Source organism: Numida meleagris, chromosome 3, assembly GCF_002078875.1.
Source record: "Numida meleagris isolate 19003 breed g44 Domestic line chromosome 3, NumMel1.0, whole genome shotgun sequence".
Classification (NCBI taxonomy): domain Eukaryota; kingdom Metazoa; phylum Chordata; class Aves; order Galliformes; family Numididae; genus Numida; species Numida meleagris.
Genome location: NC_034411.1, coordinates 111,407,286 through 111,427,368, shown reverse-complemented (window position 1 = coordinate 111,427,368; position 20,083 = coordinate 111,407,286). Strand labels below are relative to the sequence as shown.

Sequence of the window (20,083 nt, the reverse complement as noted above, 5' to 3'; positions counted from 1 at the left end):
AGCATCATCCTCCCGCCCCAGCCAATTCCCCACGCGTGTGTGTGCGGAGGGAGGGAAGCAGGGAAGGGAAGGGAGGGAGGAGGGCAGCGGCGCTTTGCAGCGGGGGGGCCGCTCGCCGCCCGCCCGGGGAAGCGGGGCTCGGCGCGGAGCGGGCACTGCAGAGCCGGCAGCGCTCCCGGTGCAATGCCCGAGCAGCGGCGGCGAGAGGGGGGCCCCCGGCGAGCGGGGGGAGCTGCTCGTTGGCTAGGGGGAGGGAGGAGGGGAAAAAGAGCGAGGGAAAAAAAAAGGAAAAAAAGCAAGGACCCCCCTCCTCCCTGCTCTGCCCGGTCCCTTCCACACACACACACCACACACTCGCACACACACACCCCATTGATCAATATTTGGCTGTCTTGCTGCAACTTGCTGCAGTCTTTTAAAGGAGTAGTAGAGAGAGAGAGGGAGAGAGAAAAGGAAACTGACAGGAAGGGGTAAGGAGCTACACATGTCACATGTGCTTTCTAAGACGGCCAGGAGCATCTGCAGGCTGGATCTGGTGGAGGATGCTGCGGCAGGTGATACACAGAGGGCTCCAGTCGTTTTTCTACAAGCTGGGCTTATTCGTGAGCAGGCATCCGGTGTTTTTCCTCACTGTGCCCGCAGTCCTGACCATCATCTTCGGCTTCAGCCTGCTCAACCGCTTCCAGCCTGACACTGACCTGGAGAGCCTGGTAGCCCCCAGCCACAGCCTGGCCAAGATCGAGAGGAGCTTAGCCAGCAGCCTGTTCTCCCTCGATCAATCCAAAAGCCAGCTGTATTCGGACTTGCACACCCCGGGGAGGTATGGCAGGGTGATTCTCCTCTCCAAACCCGGAGGCAATATTTTGCATCAGGCTGATGTGATCCTGCAGATCCACCGAGCCGTGCTGGAAATGAAGGTGAACTACAAAGGCTATAATTATACTTTTTCCCATCTGTGTGTGTTGAGAAATCAGGATAAGAAATGCGTGCTGGATGATATTATTTCAGTGCTAGAGGATCTGAGGCAGGCTGCCCTCTCCAATAAGACAACAGCCAGGGTGCAAGTGAGCTATCCCAACACTAAATTAAAGGTATGCTCTTACTGCATGCTTTTGCCAATTAAAGAGGCAGCACTTCATTTCTTGTCCTAAACAGCAAGAGAAATATAATCATATCTCTCTCTTTCTGTCTAAATATGTGTGATCTGGGCTTTCCTCGGGAAGCAGCTGAAGCTGATGCCTTGCTATTGTTCTGTGCGAGGAGGGAGGGTGGGGGGACGTACGGTACCGAGCCAGGAGGAGCAGGGAGCGGAGAGCAGCCTCGAGATCGGGAGACCTTGCAGTGCCTCGAGGGGTTAATGCATCGGGAAAAGGGACAGGAGGTCGGAACCGGGTGTGGGGAGGAGAGCTGGGGTCTTGCTGGGGTCTCACTGGGGTTTCGCTGTCACCTATTCCAGCCCCAGTGACGTGGTAGGGTAATTGATCTTTGGTATGGCTGGAAAAAGGCTTTCCTCTAAGGCACGACGAGCTGCTGTATCTCCCTGCCCCTGTGAGTGCCGTAGGAGAAGCAGGAGGTTTGGGTGAGGAGTGATTTCAGGTGTTCTGCCTGCTTTTTCTTTACCTGCATGCAAAGAAGGGGAAGGGATGTGGATTTTTTTTTTTTTCTCTCAGTATGAAAATGATTAGCTGTGGTGCTGATGGATGGGCTGGGGTTTTGGGACGGATCCCATCAGCTAGAGGCTTCCAGCAAAGGAGAAACAAGGTAAAAGGGGACAGAAGCTTCGGTCCTTCCAATTAAAAGAATAAACATTTTGGCACAAGTATCTCAGGAACATTCCCTTGGCACACACGCACCCTTTTCCTTCTCGCAAGGAGCAATCTGGCTCACTAGCCTGCTATGAGCAAATAAGGTGTAAAGTTTGCAGGGGGATGGTGGAAGAAGTTTCTGCGAATTATGGCATATCTGCATGCTCCCCAGGCATTGCACCAGAGGCAGGGATTACTTAACAGAGTTGATCAGAATCCCTAGGTTGCTGGTCCCTCATGACTCAGGTCATAGGGCAAAGAATATGGTCCTTCTTGTTGCCCCTCAGAGATGAGCACTGTTGCAAAGACCAGCCAGGTCCTGAAGTTATCCTTTGTTACTGTTCATTTACCAGGGAAAAAAGTAAAGCCAAACGCTGCCCAAAAAACTAGAGCAGAAATATTGATTGATTTTATTGGTCTTTTTCCATCAGTAAAAGGGCCAAGTGGGACACATGGGATTTGGTCCCATTGCTGAAGATGTTACAGTAATTGCTTCATGCAGAGCTGTGGCTGTTTGAGCTTGTGGGGATGGAGAGGTGTCCTTGCTGCTGTCAAAAAGTCCCAAGTGCAAGTGGTGCTAGGGAGCACTACGGGTGACTCTGGCTTAAATACTCCTGAATAATTTTTGTTGTTTAGTTCATTATGAAGACAATCCTGCAATAACACAAATAAAAGTGTTTTCTTTCTATTTTGCTTACTTTTAAAATTGAAATTAAACCGATTCAGTGGAAACACTGACAATCTAGATCAGCATCGCTATCACCCATCCTCATACAGAAATAGTGATTCTACTCTCTCAGTCCAGGTTGATTTCCTCATGTGTAAATACCCTAACTGAGCCTATCACAACTAGCATGGGGTCATTTACAATGTGCTTTTTATCCATTTCTACTTTCTTGTAAAGATTAAGTGAAAAAAACTTGACGGGGATTGGAGATTTGGTGGAATAACAGTGATTGGTAGATAATTCATATACACAAAGTTTTTCTCAAAACATAGTTCCAAGCATTGCTGAATATTAGCCCAGCACTTCCAATCCCTCATTAGTTGTCAAGTATCATCCTCCAGGTGAAGGAACGGATCCCCTTAAGCATCTGGTTTTAACATGGGACGAAGCTGGGCACCTTCCACCCACTTCTCAGCAAAGTGATGTAAAGCCACCAAAAGCTGTGGCTGTACTTTAGAGAAAGGCTAAAAGTGGTAACCCGTATCTGTGGAAAAGAAGAGTCCCTGCTACTGCTGGGAAAGAACGGTTTTCTTTGTCTGGTACCACAAGGAATGGCCAAAATCGCAGTTTAGTTCGGGCTCCAGGGTTTGTTTATTGGCTTCCCTGTCTTTGACCTCTGAACAAAAGCTGTGGAAGACCAGGTCTGTGCCACATGCTCCAGGGCTGTCCAGATGTATTTAACTGTGAATATCTTGGATGCTGCACCACAAGAGTAGATCAGCGTCTGGATGTTCAGCAAAGGGAGCCCCTCCTGTGATCGTAGCTATGAGGTTTCTAATTTCTTTTTACTTGAGTTGTGACATGAAGGAGCAGTTGCGGCAGGACCTAATGGGAATGTCAACCAGACACCAAGGCTGCCAGCCCTACCTGGTGTGGACCAGAGCTCACCACGCTGACTGGTCCATGTCCTGGGGAGCTTTCTCAGCCAAACTTCCCTGCAGCCATAGGGACCCACCAGGCTCTTCTAAGGTTGCCTCACTTTCTCAAATGACTTGTTGCTTGGTTAATGCCAGTAGAGTTTGTCATCTTCCCTTAAGAATGACCGTAGGTTGAATAAAATTCTTCTAAGAACAGCACTTTGGGTTGACAAACCACGAAGGTGTCCCAGCTGTGTTCAGTTTCAGCTGACAAAGGGCAAGTGTCAACCTCTGCTTTTTTGAGAACCGCAGTGACAATCTTGAGCCACTCCAGTCCCCTCTCCTGCTCAACCTGGGACCTGCAAAAAACCTCTTGTAGTTTTCCCACCATTCAGATCTTGTGAGCAGCTCTCACTTTGTCTCTCTTCTTGGCTCCTGGTTAGGTAAGACGGGCTGAAGGTTGGCTGTGGGTAAGCTCTTGCCAGGTCTGTCACAGGAGCGTTCTGTGTGCCAAAATTCAGCAAACTGCTCTGATTTCAAAAAGGCTGGATGGGGCCACAGAGTCTAACAGAACTGCTGGTCCTTTTCTAAGAAAATCTGTCTGTGTCAGGTAATGATAACTCATTATTCAGAGTTGGAAGAGATTAGAGCCTTGAATGCATCTATTTTCATTGCCCTTCCCTAAGGAGGGAAGTATTGGTCTCCCCATTTGACAGAGGAGGAGCAGAGAGACGGCACTTACATGCACAGCGCAGATTGCAGCATTGTTCTAAATGCTTCAAATGCATTCCAAATCCACTCTGGCAATGCAGGGATCACTGTAGTTTGCTTTTCTGAGATGCTAGGTGAAACAAGCTGTATCCCTGCTCCCATCGCTTTAGGGACCGTGGTCAGCGCAGTTACAGCTGCTGCTCCACCACGCTGCAGTCTGCAGCCCAGCCAGAAAGTGACTTGCCCAAGGTCACGCAGATAGACCATGGCAGAGCAGGAAATCAGGGCCAGATGTATGAACTCTGGATGGAGACTTTTGGGATAAGTCATGGAGCAAGGTTGCTCGTGCTTTACCTACCACAGGCAACAGAGCAATGCTCCTGAACATGGGGTCTGGATTGAGCCCCTGTCACAGAGAGCAGGCAAGGTTACAAGGAGCGCAGACTTGCACCAAGATGTTAACTCACAAGTGTGTTTCCAGGTATGATTTTTATCTGTTCATCTTCCCAACCAGTGCTAGAGCATGGCTTCTGAGATAGCACGGGTCAGAGCCCATTCTCAGTAGGTGTCTCACCTCCCTTCTAGGGGCAGTGGTGCGTGTCTGCTTGGATATGTTGTGCCTCTGCCCTGTGGCTACAGTAGAGGCTGAGGTTCGTATTATTTATTAATATGGACAGACCTATTGATTACTTGGGGTTATTTCTTGTGTAGTATCAGGTACAGGAAAGGAGATGGTCTTCTGGCCCCTCACTGTCAGTAAGCCCTGCAAATTCGCTGTCTTTATCAGGTTAAAAAAAAAAAAAGAAGAACACTACTAAGAGTTATTTCTAAATAGTTCTAACCTGGAAAAGGATACATGCACAAAAGCATTTTGGTCCAAGTATTTCCATTTTATTGTTTCCTTTCATGTTTATTTGCTAGTTTGTCTGAGAAAAGACAATAACTAAAAACTTATTTCTTTGAGATCACACCAAATATGACGACTGCTGGTTGAAAGCAGCCTTTGTGAGCAGATTGTTTTTTGTAATACTGCCTTCAATTAATTATCAGTCACTTATGAGCGCTGCAATAAACAGCAGCCAATAAAAGAGACATCTCTATTTCCACAACCGCGATAAGCACATCCCCTGGATATGGAATCCTTTATTGCTTAGGCAGAAAAGTTACGTGCATTCACTTTGCATCTCGAAACCTGTACTTACAGGTTTGCTACTGGCCAGGTGTTCTCCAGAGGCTTCCTTGGAGGCAATGCAGCTCTGCACCGCCCGCAATACCACCCGCCCCAAGCCAGGCCCGTGGCTCAGGATCCTGCTGAGTGCTCTGTGGCTGGCAGTAGCGGTGAAGTCAAATCAAAGTAATAAAATGTGAGGGAGAGGATCAGAAGAGGAAGGCTGGAGGCAGCAGATTGTTTTCATTTGAGCCTCTTGGATCAAGGCAGGATTGGGCAGGGTGAGCTCGGAGCAGCTGCTCGGTAGCATGAAAGCAAGGCAGAAAAATGTATGAAGAGAAGTAGCTTGTCCTGTCTCAGAGGCTGGGAGAACTTCCTTGAAAATGAATCAAAACAAAACCATGAGGACCCTCTTGCTCTCACACCTGTGCTTGCACGCTCTCAGACAGGACGGGGCAGAGCTCCTCACCTGGAGCCTGCTCCTGGAGCTTGGCTGTGTCCTTGTGCAGGATGCCCCTGCGGCTTTCGGCTTCAAAGGACGTGGTCAGACCGCTTGCTTACCCACTGTGGATGAGAAATGAAGCACTTCTTGCATATTTAGGAACATTCTCCACTTAATACATTAAGAAAGGTCTCTTCCCTGGCTCTGTGAGACCAGATGTGGAGACAATTTGCCAAAAAGGGAGAGCAGACCCGACAGGGCCATGGCATAAAACTGAATTAACTTGTACCAGGACAAGCTGTCCCATGGTAAACAAGCAGCAAGAACAGAGAAGAAATGTCTAACATCAGTGGTGGGGTTTAGGGTGCTCTTTTTGCTCTGCTGTTCTCCAGGGCAACAAATCACAAACTGAACTTTCCTCATCAGCCTCCGGAATGCATCCCACCTTCATCCCATCAGGGCTGTGGGCAGTCTGTGTGCTACGCAGCTCTGCAAAGAGGCAGGGACACAGAATCAGGCACCGCGAGACGCGCTGTGACACAGGCAGGGTAGCAGGCGGAGGACACAGTCCCCTTTATTGTGGCACATGCTGATGTTAATTTTGGCTTTGCCCTTGATCTCAGGGGTGACCCTGGTCTTCCTCTTCATGCCTTTCCTCCCGAGCTATTGCACTCTTTAATCTTGTTAGCATTTGTGGAGTGGGACGGCCTTTTATGCAATGCCAGGCCCTTCGGAGACCTTGCCGTGATAGGATCAATTACAAAGCAGCATTTGGGAGTTTGTTTGGGTGGAGAGAAAAAGGGGACACGTGTCCAAGTTCATTGGGTTGTAACAGCTGCTCACCTCTCTGGGACTGTGCAGGGGAACAACCAATTGCCACAGACAGGGAATCCAGCAACACCTTGCTGTCTTTCTACTAAAGCTGTTCCTCTGCAGATAGAAAACTATTTTATATTATGTATATATAATATAAACATTATATATTAAATATATATAATATATTATATTATATATTTGTTTTTAATATTTACTGAATATTCCATGTTAAACTCATCGCTTAGTTTTACCGTGTGCAGGACTCTAAAAATGCCTCATTTTCTTGAGGAATCCTCAACCATTGCTTCTACGCTAACAGAAAAACTTCTAATCTCAGCCATCCCCGTGCCTGTTTGTCCAAAATACCTTGGTGAGGAGAGGAAGTCTTTAAAATTAACTAATAAATAGATAGCTGATAAATAAATATATGTTCTGCTGTAAAAGTGGGAGGAACACTGTAAGGAGAGTATGTCCAAAAAGTGATTATATTATTTAACACCCTTTGTGTACATGTGCGTATGTTACATACGTATCCTTCTTAGCAAGCAGAAAAAATGCTGTAGGTAAGGTTGTGCTGGATGTGTTGAAAATACTCATCTAACAACAAAAACCACGTATAACTTTATTGGATCTTAAGAGAAAAAAAGCTTTTTACAGTTATTACAAAAGCAATGGTGGAAAAAGCCTGCTGACTGGTTTCCTGAGATGGGCAACGTGAGTTTTTAAAACCACGATCATGCATTTGTACAGAAAGCCTTTAATTGATGCAGACCCTACATCCATTGCACACTCCTGGTGCAAACAGCCATGCAGGCTGCAGTTGGAAAGCAGCTCTAAATACAAATGAACCAAAGCCTTCGTCTGCTTCAGAAATCAGGTGTTGTGTGAGACGGGAAGGAGAGGAGAAGACAACGAGAGGCAGAAAGGGCAAGCTATAAAATCTTTATGACTCTGTTGCTCACTGCTTTCGTCGTGCTCTTTTTTTTTCCTACCTACCAAGGAACAAGAGTTTCACGTGGAGAACAGATAGCAAAGGAGTTGCTTGTTAGAGGGGCCGTGAGGCATCCTGCAAAGGGAGAAAGGAGTGAGAGCACTCCTGGGCACTGCAGAGATCATCACGTGCAGTGGTGCACATCAGTGCCCTGACCCCTGGCTCAGGCGTGCAGCAGCCCCACTTTCACACTGCTTGGGCCACCAGAGAGCAGGAGCTTTAGGTGTGGAGGTCTTCAGGTACACTAGCAAGTGTGATCTGGTGGCAGCAGGAAGATTTCCAGCTGTAAGGAACCTCTGCAGAACAAACTCAAGGACAAAGGGAACAGTTTGTCAGTGGGCAGCTCCGGTATGACACAGAGGTCTTGCTGCAAGTTTTGTTCTCCTTGAACCCACTCACACGCTGATGGGCAGCTCCTGCACGAGGCCAGCTCCACTTGTCCGGAGCAGCTCTAGGAGACCTTGGTCAGCCCTCTCACAGCTCTGAGATGGCCAGATCAGTTTTTCTGTCCCCAAAAGTAGCCTCCCCCAGTGCACTCTGCTGGCAAACTGGTACCGCAGCAGAGGAGACAGCAGAAAACCCCTGGCTTTTAGTGCAAAAAGGTTTTGCTCTGGTAATAGACAAGGCAGGTGGGAAAAGTCCTTTAGTGCCATAGGTGTATAATTTCCTAAATTCGTATGATGGCAGATGTTAGGGCATCTCTCAGAATATATTTTCTTTAAAACCACCTATTGCACCAACCCCAAAGCCAGCATGTTCATTTGCTCTTGGAGCGTCCTGCATGCCTGTCCCTTGGGAAGCAACGTGACATCCCAGAGGCGTATCACAGAATCATCGAACCATAAAATCATTAACGTTGAAAGAGGCCTCCAAGATCATCGAGTCCAACTGCCGACCCCTCCCACCATGCCCACTGACTGTGCCACCCCGTGCCACATCTCTGCAGTTCTGGGACAGCTCCAGGGACGGTGACACCACCTCGCTGGGCAGCCTATGCCGGTGCCTGACCACTCCTTTGGAGAAGAAATTTTTCCAAACATCCAACCTGAAAAGTGTGAATCAAGTGTCATGAAGCAAACCTATCTAGGGTACACAACTCTAGATGAAAGTTCAAACGCCGAACAAGTCAGTGAACTGCATTATATTCCTTGTGCAGTTGCTGGGAGACCTGGGAGGTGTCAGTGAATACCTTCACAAGAAAGGCAGAGCACCTAGCACTCATCCTTGCACCGTATACAGGGAACATGAAGGTCATCTACAGAACCAGTTCAGCGGGTGCCTAAAGCTTGCACACAAGTCAGGAGCATAAGCAAGACAGAAAATTTGCCCATGTGTAAGACAGGATCCCACTTTTCTTGCACCTTGTGTAGCTGTTCCTGGCAGTGTTACACCAGTGTTGCCATTCTGATTGGGAGGTGTCATTCTTTCCTTATACGTAGTGTGATTTTGCACATGTGCAAACAGCTGCATAAATGCGCTGTGATCCAGAAACGGCCGCAGACTGCTTTGCTAATTCTGTGCTAAATCATGTGCTATCTGTGCTGCTTGTAGGACGAATTCATAACGTCTCAAGTGAATCTTTTTGTATGAGAAGTTACAGCACTCATGAAAACAGAAACTTTTGTGAAGTGACGCCAGCCCTATCCTGATCTTCTGTACTGGAGGCAGGAAAGAGAAGAGCAGGTTCCAGTGTTTTTGCTTTGATATGTCTTTAACAAATTGCTTGCATTTTTTGTGTTACAATAGTTCTTTCAAAGAGCTATTTCAGAAATTTTCGAAAACCATTTGCTCTCACATTATTCTGCACGTTATAAAACAGAGGATTGAAAAATATTATTTTAAAATGAAATATTTTCCCTCATTTTGAAATGAAATCATTCTCAGAACTTCTCCTGTGTCGAATTTCAGACTGTGGGGAAGAGATTCTTGCTCTGCTTTGAAAACTGCAGGGAGAAGAAATCTCCCCCCAGCACAGCCCAGTAGATTTGCTGCGTGGCCAAGGACACAACTAACTCCCTATGGACACGGATGTGCCCCCAGCAGGACACATTGGATTTCATTGGAGACCAAGGCAGTATACTGGGTGGCCCAAGTGATCTTGACTCCCAGCTTTCCAAGTGGGTTTAGTTTGTAAAATAATTTGCAGTTCGTACAGAATAAAGATGCTGTTAGCAGTACTTCGTTACGCAGTGACAGGGCCTGAGACTTAGATACAAATCTGCTGTTTCTAGCCATTTTTAAAAAATGGTTTCATAGAGTGGATCTTGACTCATTAACTAAATACAGGAACAACTTCAATGATGAGCAGATGCAACATGAAAATATTCACTTGCATTTTTTCTCCTTAAAATCCACATTTGCTTTTCTTGTCGTTGGCTCTTGTTCTACTTAGTGAGGTTTTATTCACAGATCAGTGCAAAGCTTCCCCCTCCAGAGACTGCACCACGCACCGCTCGGATCCCACTGACAAACTCACTTCTCCTCAGGAGCAGTTGCAAAGTGTGCCATTAGTTGCTCCACCGGTAGTGTTTCTTCATTAACAAACATTAATTATCCTGTAGCTGACTCATTTTCTGTCTGCACATAAAACCTGCAGATCACCCAGCTGATGCACGCACCATTATCATTGTAAATTGCGAAGGAAGCTGAGACACCAGTAGAGAAACACGATTATTTCTGAATAAGTTTCTCCAATCCATTTATTCCCCAGGCTTCAAGATTAGCACAAGTATAAGGCTTTAGGTATATACCCCCAAAAAAAACAAATTTAAAAGCTCGAAAAACTGAAGATCTTCCTGCTCTTTTGAAATTTTTTACAATGTTTTGTGGGGTTTTTTTAGATTTAATTTTTTTTAAATCAATTTTAGAGGAAATGTTGGGCTTTTTTTGTTTGTTTGTTTTTGTTTGTTTATTTTCCATTGAATGGAATTAAGCTTTTATCATTGCAAATTTTACCATTTTCGTGGCTCTAGTGTAAGAGGAACGCATTCTTGAAGGGAAAATGGGTTATATAAATGCAAATACTCTAATAGCATATGTTCAGTGATCTTTTCATCAGAATATTCATCTCAAAAGGAAAGTTAAAAATGAGGTCATTTGTCACTGCTTAACAGACCTTAACAAAGCTCAGTTAGGAATGATTCCGATGATTTTTTTGAGGAAAACCCAAATAATCTTCGGAGTAGCAAAAATGACCAGAAAAAAATAAAGATAGAGTGGGAGATGCTGGCTTTTTTTCCCACTTCCTTTAAGGCAGCTAAGTGAAAGACAACCAGGGTCGAGAATAGCAGAGAATAAAACTCGACAAATCAAATGAATCATTAAACTATAGGACCAGTTTGAACTGGGTCTTTGTCGTAGTGTCTTCAAGCAGGAAATAGAGCACAGAGACAGCACTTCAGCCACTGCTTTGTGAAGGAACCCTTCGAAGGGTGGGATGTTGACTGTGGCGTGGTTCCACATATTCAAGAATTCACATTATGCTGCAGCTCAGGTCCTCCTCACCCTTACATTGATTTCCCCATCATAGAGGAGTGCATCTGGAGAAATTTTGTCAGAGGTGTTGGAGATTTTGGGGCAGTTTCATTCTTCTGTGTAACATCGAGAGGCCAAAGATGTAAAGATTTATAAGGTCAGACAGGCCCATTTCCTGGTTAGTACGGGGGAATGCTAATAGGAAAATTACTTCAGGCTGGCTTAGATGGGAAATCAGTCATGTGAGCTGGAAACTGGCTGAAAGGCTGCAAATGAAGAACCATGATAAATGAAAACAGAACGGGTGTATGGAATGTATCTTGCCAGGGTATCTTGAGAATTCTTGTTAGGTCTGGTCTCATCTAACATCTCTATTAATTACTGAGAAGTAGAATTGAATTGCATGGAAATGGAATTCACCGATAATATTAAACAAAGAGTTGTCTGTAGCAGCTGAATTTACACCGACAGAACTGGAGCAGTTACGGACCTGATCAGAAAATAAAACAAGATTCTGAAGAGTTTTAGTTACATTCCGATCCCCACAGGGCAACCTGTGTTTGTCCCCTGAAACTAATTCCTACTAGCTGAGTTTCACAAATGTATGGAAGATACAGTGCTCAAATGGTATGACCAAGGTCAGAGACAGAGTTGATGTTGAAGTCATGATTTCCCAACCCCCATGGAAAGGGCACATGGTTTTATTTATGACTCTGAGACTTTTAGCAATTATGGAAATTTCACTGCTCAGTGTTGTTGTTCATCATTCATCTTCTCAGAGACCACGTTCTGCAGGACAAATTTCACTCCATACTTGGAATTTGAACAGTGCTTTGGAGGCTGCAACTGAGGCATTTAATACTCACGGAAGTCCTGACAAATTTTTGTTCTGTCTCAATCCTTTCTCTATTCTTTTTTAAAATGAAACCAGGTTTCTTCTGGATTTTTCTACTGACTATGGGTTTTTGGTGGGCCAGCCTTGTAGCTGTTTTGCTGTGTTGTGCACTTTTCCCCAGCACTTACATCGAAAACCTTCATACACCTGATGTTAAAAATTGACTCCATGTTGTCTCTGTTGAACTATGTCAGTCATTAATGAGATTCTGGCTGTGCCAGAGAAAAGTTCTTGTAGAGGACAGTCTTAAAACTCATCTGGACACGCTAGTTCAAAAATATTCTTCTGAATCCCTTCTGCTGCTTTTTGACCAAATTGAGCGTGACTGCAGACCAGCAGTGTCACAACTCTCCAGGAATATGTTGGTAATGTAGGTGGAATACGTTGTGGAGTCAGAGAATTTCTTCTTCTCTTCACAAATGTCCATGACATCATGACATTGCTACAGTGGATGGTCAAGTCTACATACTCAGTTGGGACCGTGCCCTACCACTAACAGTGCGTGATGTGACTGTTGGGTTGCGAACACATACGAAGACCCGTGGTGGGGAAATTCATCCTAAATACCGAAGACAGGAGCTTTTTCTTCTATTCCGAGCCCTTTTTTCTTCATCATTTAATCTAAACAGTGTGTAGACAGAGAAGGGAACTGTGAATCTCCAGAAGCAATGCATTTCACTTGTTTTTAACATCTACAATAAGAGGAAATGAACTTGCTCTCTGGAGACATCATAGATGAGAGAGAGAATGTTTCAATTATGCATTTACCTTTCAGCTGGTGAAAATTAGGTAGCTGAATTCCACTATACAATCATTTGAAATAAAAAAAATCACATCAAATTTCCATAAGTATGTGAATTTCCTAAATCTGGAGAACATTACAGCAAAGACTCATGTCAGGTGAAGTGTTTCTGAATGGCCGAGGGAGTAATCTACATTTGCGCTGACTTGAGAGAAAAGTTCCCAGCATCAGTTCATGGGGAAATTCAAGGTCTCTTCTCGTGCCCATTGTAGTTTTGTCTCACATCAGATCTCTCACAAGGCTTAGAAAGACTTTTATGGAATTTATGATCAGACAGCTGCAAAAGATCTAAAATCTGAGTAAGGAATTAACTTCCACCAGAAGAACTAGAATTAAATGCCATCCTCCTGCACAACGTGTTGCCAGATGCTGATGGTTTATTGCATCAGTGAGATGATAATTTTGTAGAGCGCTCTGAAGACAAAAGCTGAGATTCTATTCCCTGGAAGTGCTTTACCCTCTGACCATGTTTTGGTTTACTTTATTAGATTTCCCCCTAAATATTTATTTCATTAAAATCCAAAGGTGTCAGGATTACCACAAAAGGGTGTCAAGCTTACCACAAAGTCCCATCATCTGAAGCATTTTTCTTCTCAATAACAAGGCTAATTCTTACTTTTCTTGCCAGAACCAAAATCTTTCCAAATGAATTACATTAATATAAATTGAAAAATCACTTTGCACTCCAGGGTCTTTTTTTTTTAACATGTATTGTATTAGCTTAACTTTAAAATGTCTTTATGGTCTATGTGGGGAAAATGATTTGTTATCTTAGAATCATAGAATCATAGAATCCTTAGAGTCAGAAGGGACCTATAGAGGTTACCTAGTCCAACTGCTCTGCAGTGCACAGGGACACCACAGCTAGATCAGGTTGCCCAGGGCCTGATCCAGTCTTGCCTTGAAAGTCTCCAGGGACAGGGCATCAACCACAACACTGGGCAACTTGTGCCAGTGCTTCACCACCCTCACTGTAAAATATTCCTTATGTCTAACTGAAATCTCCCCTCTTTAGTTTGAAGCCATTTCCCCTTGTTCTATCACCACAGACCCTGCTAAAGAGTCTGTCCCCTTCTTTCCTGTATCTCCCCTTTAGATACTGAAAGGCCCATGTTTCTCCCCCAGCTCAGCAGGCAGCCCAGGGGCCCTGGTGTTTCTGGTTTGGAAGGTTTCTTTGGGGCTTTGACATTAAACTTGGACTTTGCACATTTTTAGTCTTGTTTTGGTTGAAAAGACACATCCAAATCAGAAACCTTGCTTGGAATGAATAGCAGCTGTGTACGCACACGGAAGGACAAACACTCCACCATGAAGTGCAGCCACCTTGAGGAGAGAACTATTCAGGTGTTGCAGAGCTGACACTGCCACCAATCTGTGGGCTTTGAGTGCAAGAATTACAGAAATCCAAAGCCAGCTGGCAGCAAGGAGGGTACTAAAGCTTTTTGAAATTATTTTATTTGTGTTTTATTTTAGTTCCCATTTAGTCTACATAAACCTGGATCAGTTCTCCAGTTCAATTCACCCCATGCCACCGAAATCTGCTGCTCCCACACTTGGTGGGAGGAAGGAAGGAGGAGGAAGGGACCCTCCATCTGGCGGTACCACCAGTTCACACCACGAAATACAGCAGTGAAGGCAACCCCAGCATCAGCCAGGAAGACAGGCAGCTTCTCCAGATGTGCGTTTCCCCAGCGCCTTGCACAGCAGGGTCTGCGGCCGTGCTAGAACCTCACGGTGCCTGGTCACTGTGGTCTGCACTGAGACCTCATGTGTGTCCTCTCGGGCCTCAGCAATGCAAACGCTGCATCAAAATGTTGCAAAATGTTCAGGTTGCTAACACTCGCTTATTGGTGCAAATATTCTCTGTGCCATCTGACACAGAATGAGAGGTGCCTCATCCACAGAGCGTGGATGAGAAGAGCTGCTGGCCCTGTGATGTCAGCTAACGTCCCGGGAGACATCTGCAGTGGGAGGCAAGGAGAAACCCAAATGGCTGATCATGCCACGAGCTTGTGCTCTTTTTTGTATAGGAGTAAGAATTAAAGACAACATATTAGAGAATCATAGGACACCACTTTCAGTTTTATGGGCCACTCTGAACAAAACATTTTATCAAGAAGGGCATTCTTTACAAGGCAAACTTGAGGAAGATTTTGCAAATATAAGAGCTACCTGCTGATATTTGTACGTGGGAGTGAAGAAAATTGAACGTCCTGAATTCCAAAATACATTGGGTGGGAGTCAGCTATCTCCTATGCAGATCCAGAATCACTGCAGAAGTTTTATTTTAGTGCATGAATACCAGCCTACTGAAACGCCTCCTGCCCACTGTCCCTTTCCAGATTCTGGTCCAACCTCAGGAGAAGAAAGACCCAAAACTGTCTGAAATGAGACATTTTTTGGCTCTATCCAGCTTCCAAATGGCCAGACTCGTTAAAAAAACTGTGCGCTGGAGGGAAGGGGGAATGCTTCAGGTAGAGAAATGGGTCACAGTGTCAAATTTGAGACAAAATAATATTTTAAAAAAAGAGAGGTAAAACTGATGATATGTCACACAAAAGGGAGGAATTTTCAGCAGAGCATGATGTTCCCGAGCATAGCTGCTTTGTGCAGTGTGTTGCTGTGCCGTGCAATGCTGCTGAATGAACGGGCATGGATGGGAGCAAGCTGTGCCCTGCCTCAGAGCGGGGCTGAGCGGAGGGCAGGCTGCAGCTCCCCCCAGATCTTGCTGCATCGCACTTAGCTCTGTGATTTCCAGCACTTCTTTTTGCCTCGCCTTTGATAAAACATTATCACAGCCTCTCAGTACTTTGGCTGCCGGTCCCCAGAGAAACGGGGAAGAGCAGAGGCAAGAGAAAATTAAAGAGATGTTTGCCAACATAAAACATAATTTAAGAAGAAAAAAGCGCTCTTTTCTCAGTCATTATTGAATCTTCAGATTGTAAGAGCTTAAGAGATTCCTGCGGATCTACTTTACTCCCCACTTCTTACTCTCCGCTGTTTATTTTTTAATATTTCCGTCAGATGAAGAAATAAAACTGGGCAGCCTCAAATCCTTTTGCTCCCTGTCAGCTTTTCTCCCTGTTTCTTGTGTGTGTTGGGCAAAGCAATGTGGGGAGAACAGCTGGGAGAAGTGCACAGCGAGATGCTCACAAAGCCCGGGGACCCACGAATGCTTCAGCAAAACCCATGACCTCTTTCTGGGTTTCCTTTTGGGACAATTATTGTCCCCAGAAACCCTCCTGCTTGGTTGCAAGAGTGTATGGCGAAGTTGTACAGTTTTGTTCCTTTCTGCTTTTGTTGATAGAGAAAGAAGGGAGGAAAGGAGGCTGTATTGATTTTTCGTGTTTTCTGCTCTTTTTGCTTTTTTACTTCAGGAATTAGTTTCTTGTTTAGACTGCAACTCTATGGACTTCAGGAAAGCTTTAAGATTAAGCCAACATCAGAAGCAGAAAGCATTCTGGTGGAATATAGTCCTATTTACATCCATGTGGAGAAAGCCACAACACTCTTGAAATAACAAAACCCTCTTGGCTGTCACTGGGGACAGGACGGCTTTATTTCATTAATCTTGCTTACACTTAGTGGCCAGTTCCATTCAAATCCCTGCATCTGGGAGAAAGACCTCTTCGTTTAGAATCAGACAGCTCTGCTCTTTCTCCCCTTCCCAGTAGCTCCTTTCACACTTCTGTTAAAGGGCAAGTATCCATGGGTCCCTCAAGGTCATCTTCCAGCCGTATTACAGAAGACATGTCTTGATGTATCATGCCTTAAACATGAACACTGGACTAGATGGACCATTGGCCTGTGCCCAAGAACAGAACATTTCTTGTCTTCTTATACAATTTGCCATTTTTCTTGCTTTCCTTTGAATATTTTTAGTATTGACTTCAAGCTGCGGATGAAATCCGAATTTATATGAAGTATTCTTTAATATAAAATATTCATGCTCTAGATTCCTAGAGTTTGCCAAATATGAAAGATGGAAAATATGTTCTTCCTAGACGTGCCTGCATATGTGTGATAAGTTAGTAGTATATATCCAAACACCGCTGTTTTGCACATCTCCCTTGGGCCAGTGCTCTCTCCCTCGTGGCTCATTCCTACATTTCTCTTGACATGAAGAAAATCCTTTGGAATGAGCAGTAGCTATGTGCAAGACAAGGGAAGAAGGCTCAACTTTTTAAATTAGATCTGGCTAGCCAAATTCTTCATGGCTTAGCACCTGATGGAGGCATAGAAATGGTCCCTGTTCGCACAACTGGAGGGCCACGGCTGTGCCATGAAATGCAGAACTCCTAAAGCTACATGGCACCTCCTTGCAGAACTCTGTCATAAAGCAGAGTTTGAACATATGAAAAATATGAACATTGTCCTGTTTGGTGATTTGCAGAAGCATGGAGGTCCTAGGGTAGGAGAGAAGTTGGGAAGGAAATTCCTCTATCTGTTCCAGGCCAGCGAGGGGACCCCTAGAAATGGGACTGGGGCTGGAAACGTCCCCATGCAGCTCCACACACAAAGCCATCCCTTGGATGTGAATCCATTCATGGATGGGCTGGGGAAACTGCTGGTCTGTGGTGTTTCTTTTTCCAGCCATCCTTCATCTTGGGGGATTGAGGAGCCAGGGTGCTTTTTGCTCTTTTTAGCAGACAAGCTGCACTGATAGGTAAAGGCTGTTAAATGCAGAGTGGTGAGCCTGGGGTGACTGCTTTCAGAGCTTACCAACCTGAACAGGACAGAACACAAACTCGAAGGACAATAGACCCGTGGGGAGGGAGCTGTGGCTGTGCGCCTGCTGGAGACAAGAGGATAGCAGCACGTTAAGACTGACCTGCTCAATTTACACACTCACATTCAGGCATGATTTGTGGGGTCCTTCTAACACAAAGTCGCTGGGGAAGGCGAACTTGTATCACCGACAGCAAGTTGTGCGGACCCAGCCCCCACCAGTCTTCCTCTCCTAAAGAGCAAACCATTGCACACCCAAAGCCAGCATCTGACTTGCATCCCTTCATCCATCCTGCAGGGCTGGGGTGCAGCCATCAGCTCCCCCTGCTGCCTGCACTGGCAGCACCACAGCTGTTTTCCTCCTGCGCCTGCTCCTGGTGGAAGGGAGAACTAAAAGGCAGATAGCTGTGCCCTAAAACTATTTCCCATCGGTTGCAGTTCTCTCTGTGCTGCCTGTAACCCTTGTGTTCCAGCAGTACCCTTCCCCATGTAGGATGGCATGTAATCACGGCCAGCAAGGATGTTCCTGCAAGGACACCCCTGTGTGCTTAGCACAGGTTGAGGCAACCCTGGACAAAACTAAGCTGGGATTGAGCTGGGCAGTAATTGCAAGAGGAATTGAGCAGGGCAGTAATTGCAAGAGGAATTGAGCGGGATCTGACATGGAACAAGCAGGAGTTTAACCCTGAGATATCCCCAGGATATCTCTCGACATAAAATTTATTCCCGAGATTTCCTCCACGTAAAAAAAAAAAAAGGATCTCTAATAGCAATCACGCTTTGCTATTACACCCTTATGAATTCATCCATAATCTGATTTACTTGAAAGGAAAGGATCTGGGTAAGGAACACTTCTCATTCTCTGTTATTAATCCTAGGATACATCAATCTCTTGAAATACTTTTCTCCTGCTCTTGTCTCTTTTCAAATGATGACTGAAAGCTAGGAAACCCAAAGCAGTAAGAGAAAGGAGCGTGAGCCTAGACTCATCAGAGGGAGGTGAAGGCATTTCTGGTTGTCTTTTGGGTACACGTCCTGCTCCTAAACACCACACCAGTGGTCCTTAATACCCCTGGTAGGGCTCTGTGTGTTTGTCAGCCTGCAGGACATGCCAGTGAAGGTGCCGATATAAATTGGGGATGACAGTGCAGGTCATTAAGGTGCTTTGTTTGCCACTGGCTTCTTAGCTTGTGGCTCTGCTGGAAATTGAGAGAGACCTGCAGAGGGAAATTTTATTTTCAACTCAAATCTTAGAATGGGGCAGATAATCCTCGGGATGTGCCTGCCTCTTCCCAGTGCTTACTGAATTAATCTGGTTGACTAGCTAATGAGCTGAATGTCACAATTGCTGAATGGCTGTAAATACTGTAGAAGAGATCTACAGGATTGTTTCCCAGATATCTTCTCATAATCATTGTGCTACGTTTTGTTTTTGCTGAGCCAATGTGGCCATTGCTGCACTCCTGCTCCCACTCAGCTGGGGTGTAGCTGTACCTCACATGCGTTGCCTTTGGGAATCGCTGGTTCTGGATGCTCTGTCCGTAGCTAAGTAGTTTGGAAGAGCTGCAGATTTTCCCCAAGCACTCAAGGACAAGCACAGCAGCAGGCACGTGGGTGTGCAAGAGCACTGAGATGGCTCTGAGGGCAGGAGAGCTGCTACAGTGGAATGCTTCAGGAACTGGTGGCAATTGGTGGCTTTACAACTGAGATCAGCTAGTATAAGGTCTGCATAGACGACCCCAGTAGGGGCAGAGACAGAGAAATCCATTTGGTGAAGGAGAAAAAACTGCCTCCAAAGCTTTACAGTAAGTCTAGAGGGAGGCAGAAGCAACCCAACACCTTAAATCATATTCCAAAGAAAGGGTTAATTGTTTTTCTTTGTGCTGTTGGTGTTTTTTGATTGTTTGTTTGTTTTGGTTTTGCTTTGAAAACCTTGGTTGAGCCACAGTAACCAACTTCATCTTTACCTGTGCAGGCTCTGGTGCTATACATTCTATGGTGGAGTAGGAATGTCCTTATCATGGCAAGCAAGCCCTGCACTGATCTCTGCATTAGGAAGTTTATCGCACAATATGTTTCAACAGACATCTCTCGTTGCCCTCTGTCAAGCGCTTTTAGATTTTGGGGTCAAACAGAGTTTAACTGAGTTTGCATGGTCTATTCCAGCATTACTCTGAATCACAGAGTCATAGAATATTTAAGCTGGAGTCAGCATGACACTCTCAAGTCCACCAACAAATTATGTCCTTAAGAATCATGTCCGCTATAATACATCTTGGTAATTATCTATCACTCCATCTCATCACATCCACTGGCTGGCCAAGGCCTTGCAAAGTTGCTTAGAATGGGGGTGAGCTGGCAGTAAGGTGCAAGGACTGCTCTCCACCTCGCCAGGATCTGGAACAAATTTGGACCTCTCTCCAGCCCCAGGCTCCACTAAGTGGGGTGGTGAAAGGCCAGGAAATAACACACTGTTTTCACTACTTAAAAATACCCAAAATCTCCCATTTTTTCCCTGTAAGAGAGAAGCTGGTGGAGGCCAATGTCCTTCAAGACAGATGTTTTGCCCAGGATGGGCACAACAGTGGGCAGGGACCGTGTAGGATCAGGGATGGGAGTCCAGGAAAAGGGTCTCATTGCAATTTAGTAGGAAGGGAACATTGCTGG

The 20,083-nt window shown here is 45.4% G+C and overlaps 1 protein-coding gene across 2 annotated transcripts in view; it reads left to right on the top strand.

Annotated features, from left to right (window-relative positions):
• The window catches only part of PTCHD4 (patched domain containing 4), an 86,648-nt gene continuing 66,903 nt past the window's right edge, over positions 339-20,083 (top strand). The window contains exon 1 of one of the 2 annotated variants that reach the window (XM_021393187.1): positions 339-917. In XM_021393187.1, the coding sequence (XP_021248862.1) occupies positions 492-917 (426 nt within the window). In that variant the 5' untranslated portion in view covers positions 339-491. Of the gene's footprint in view, positions 1,092-20,083 lie in introns of both variants that reach the window. The other variant, XM_021393186.1, reaches the window with a different exon arrangement.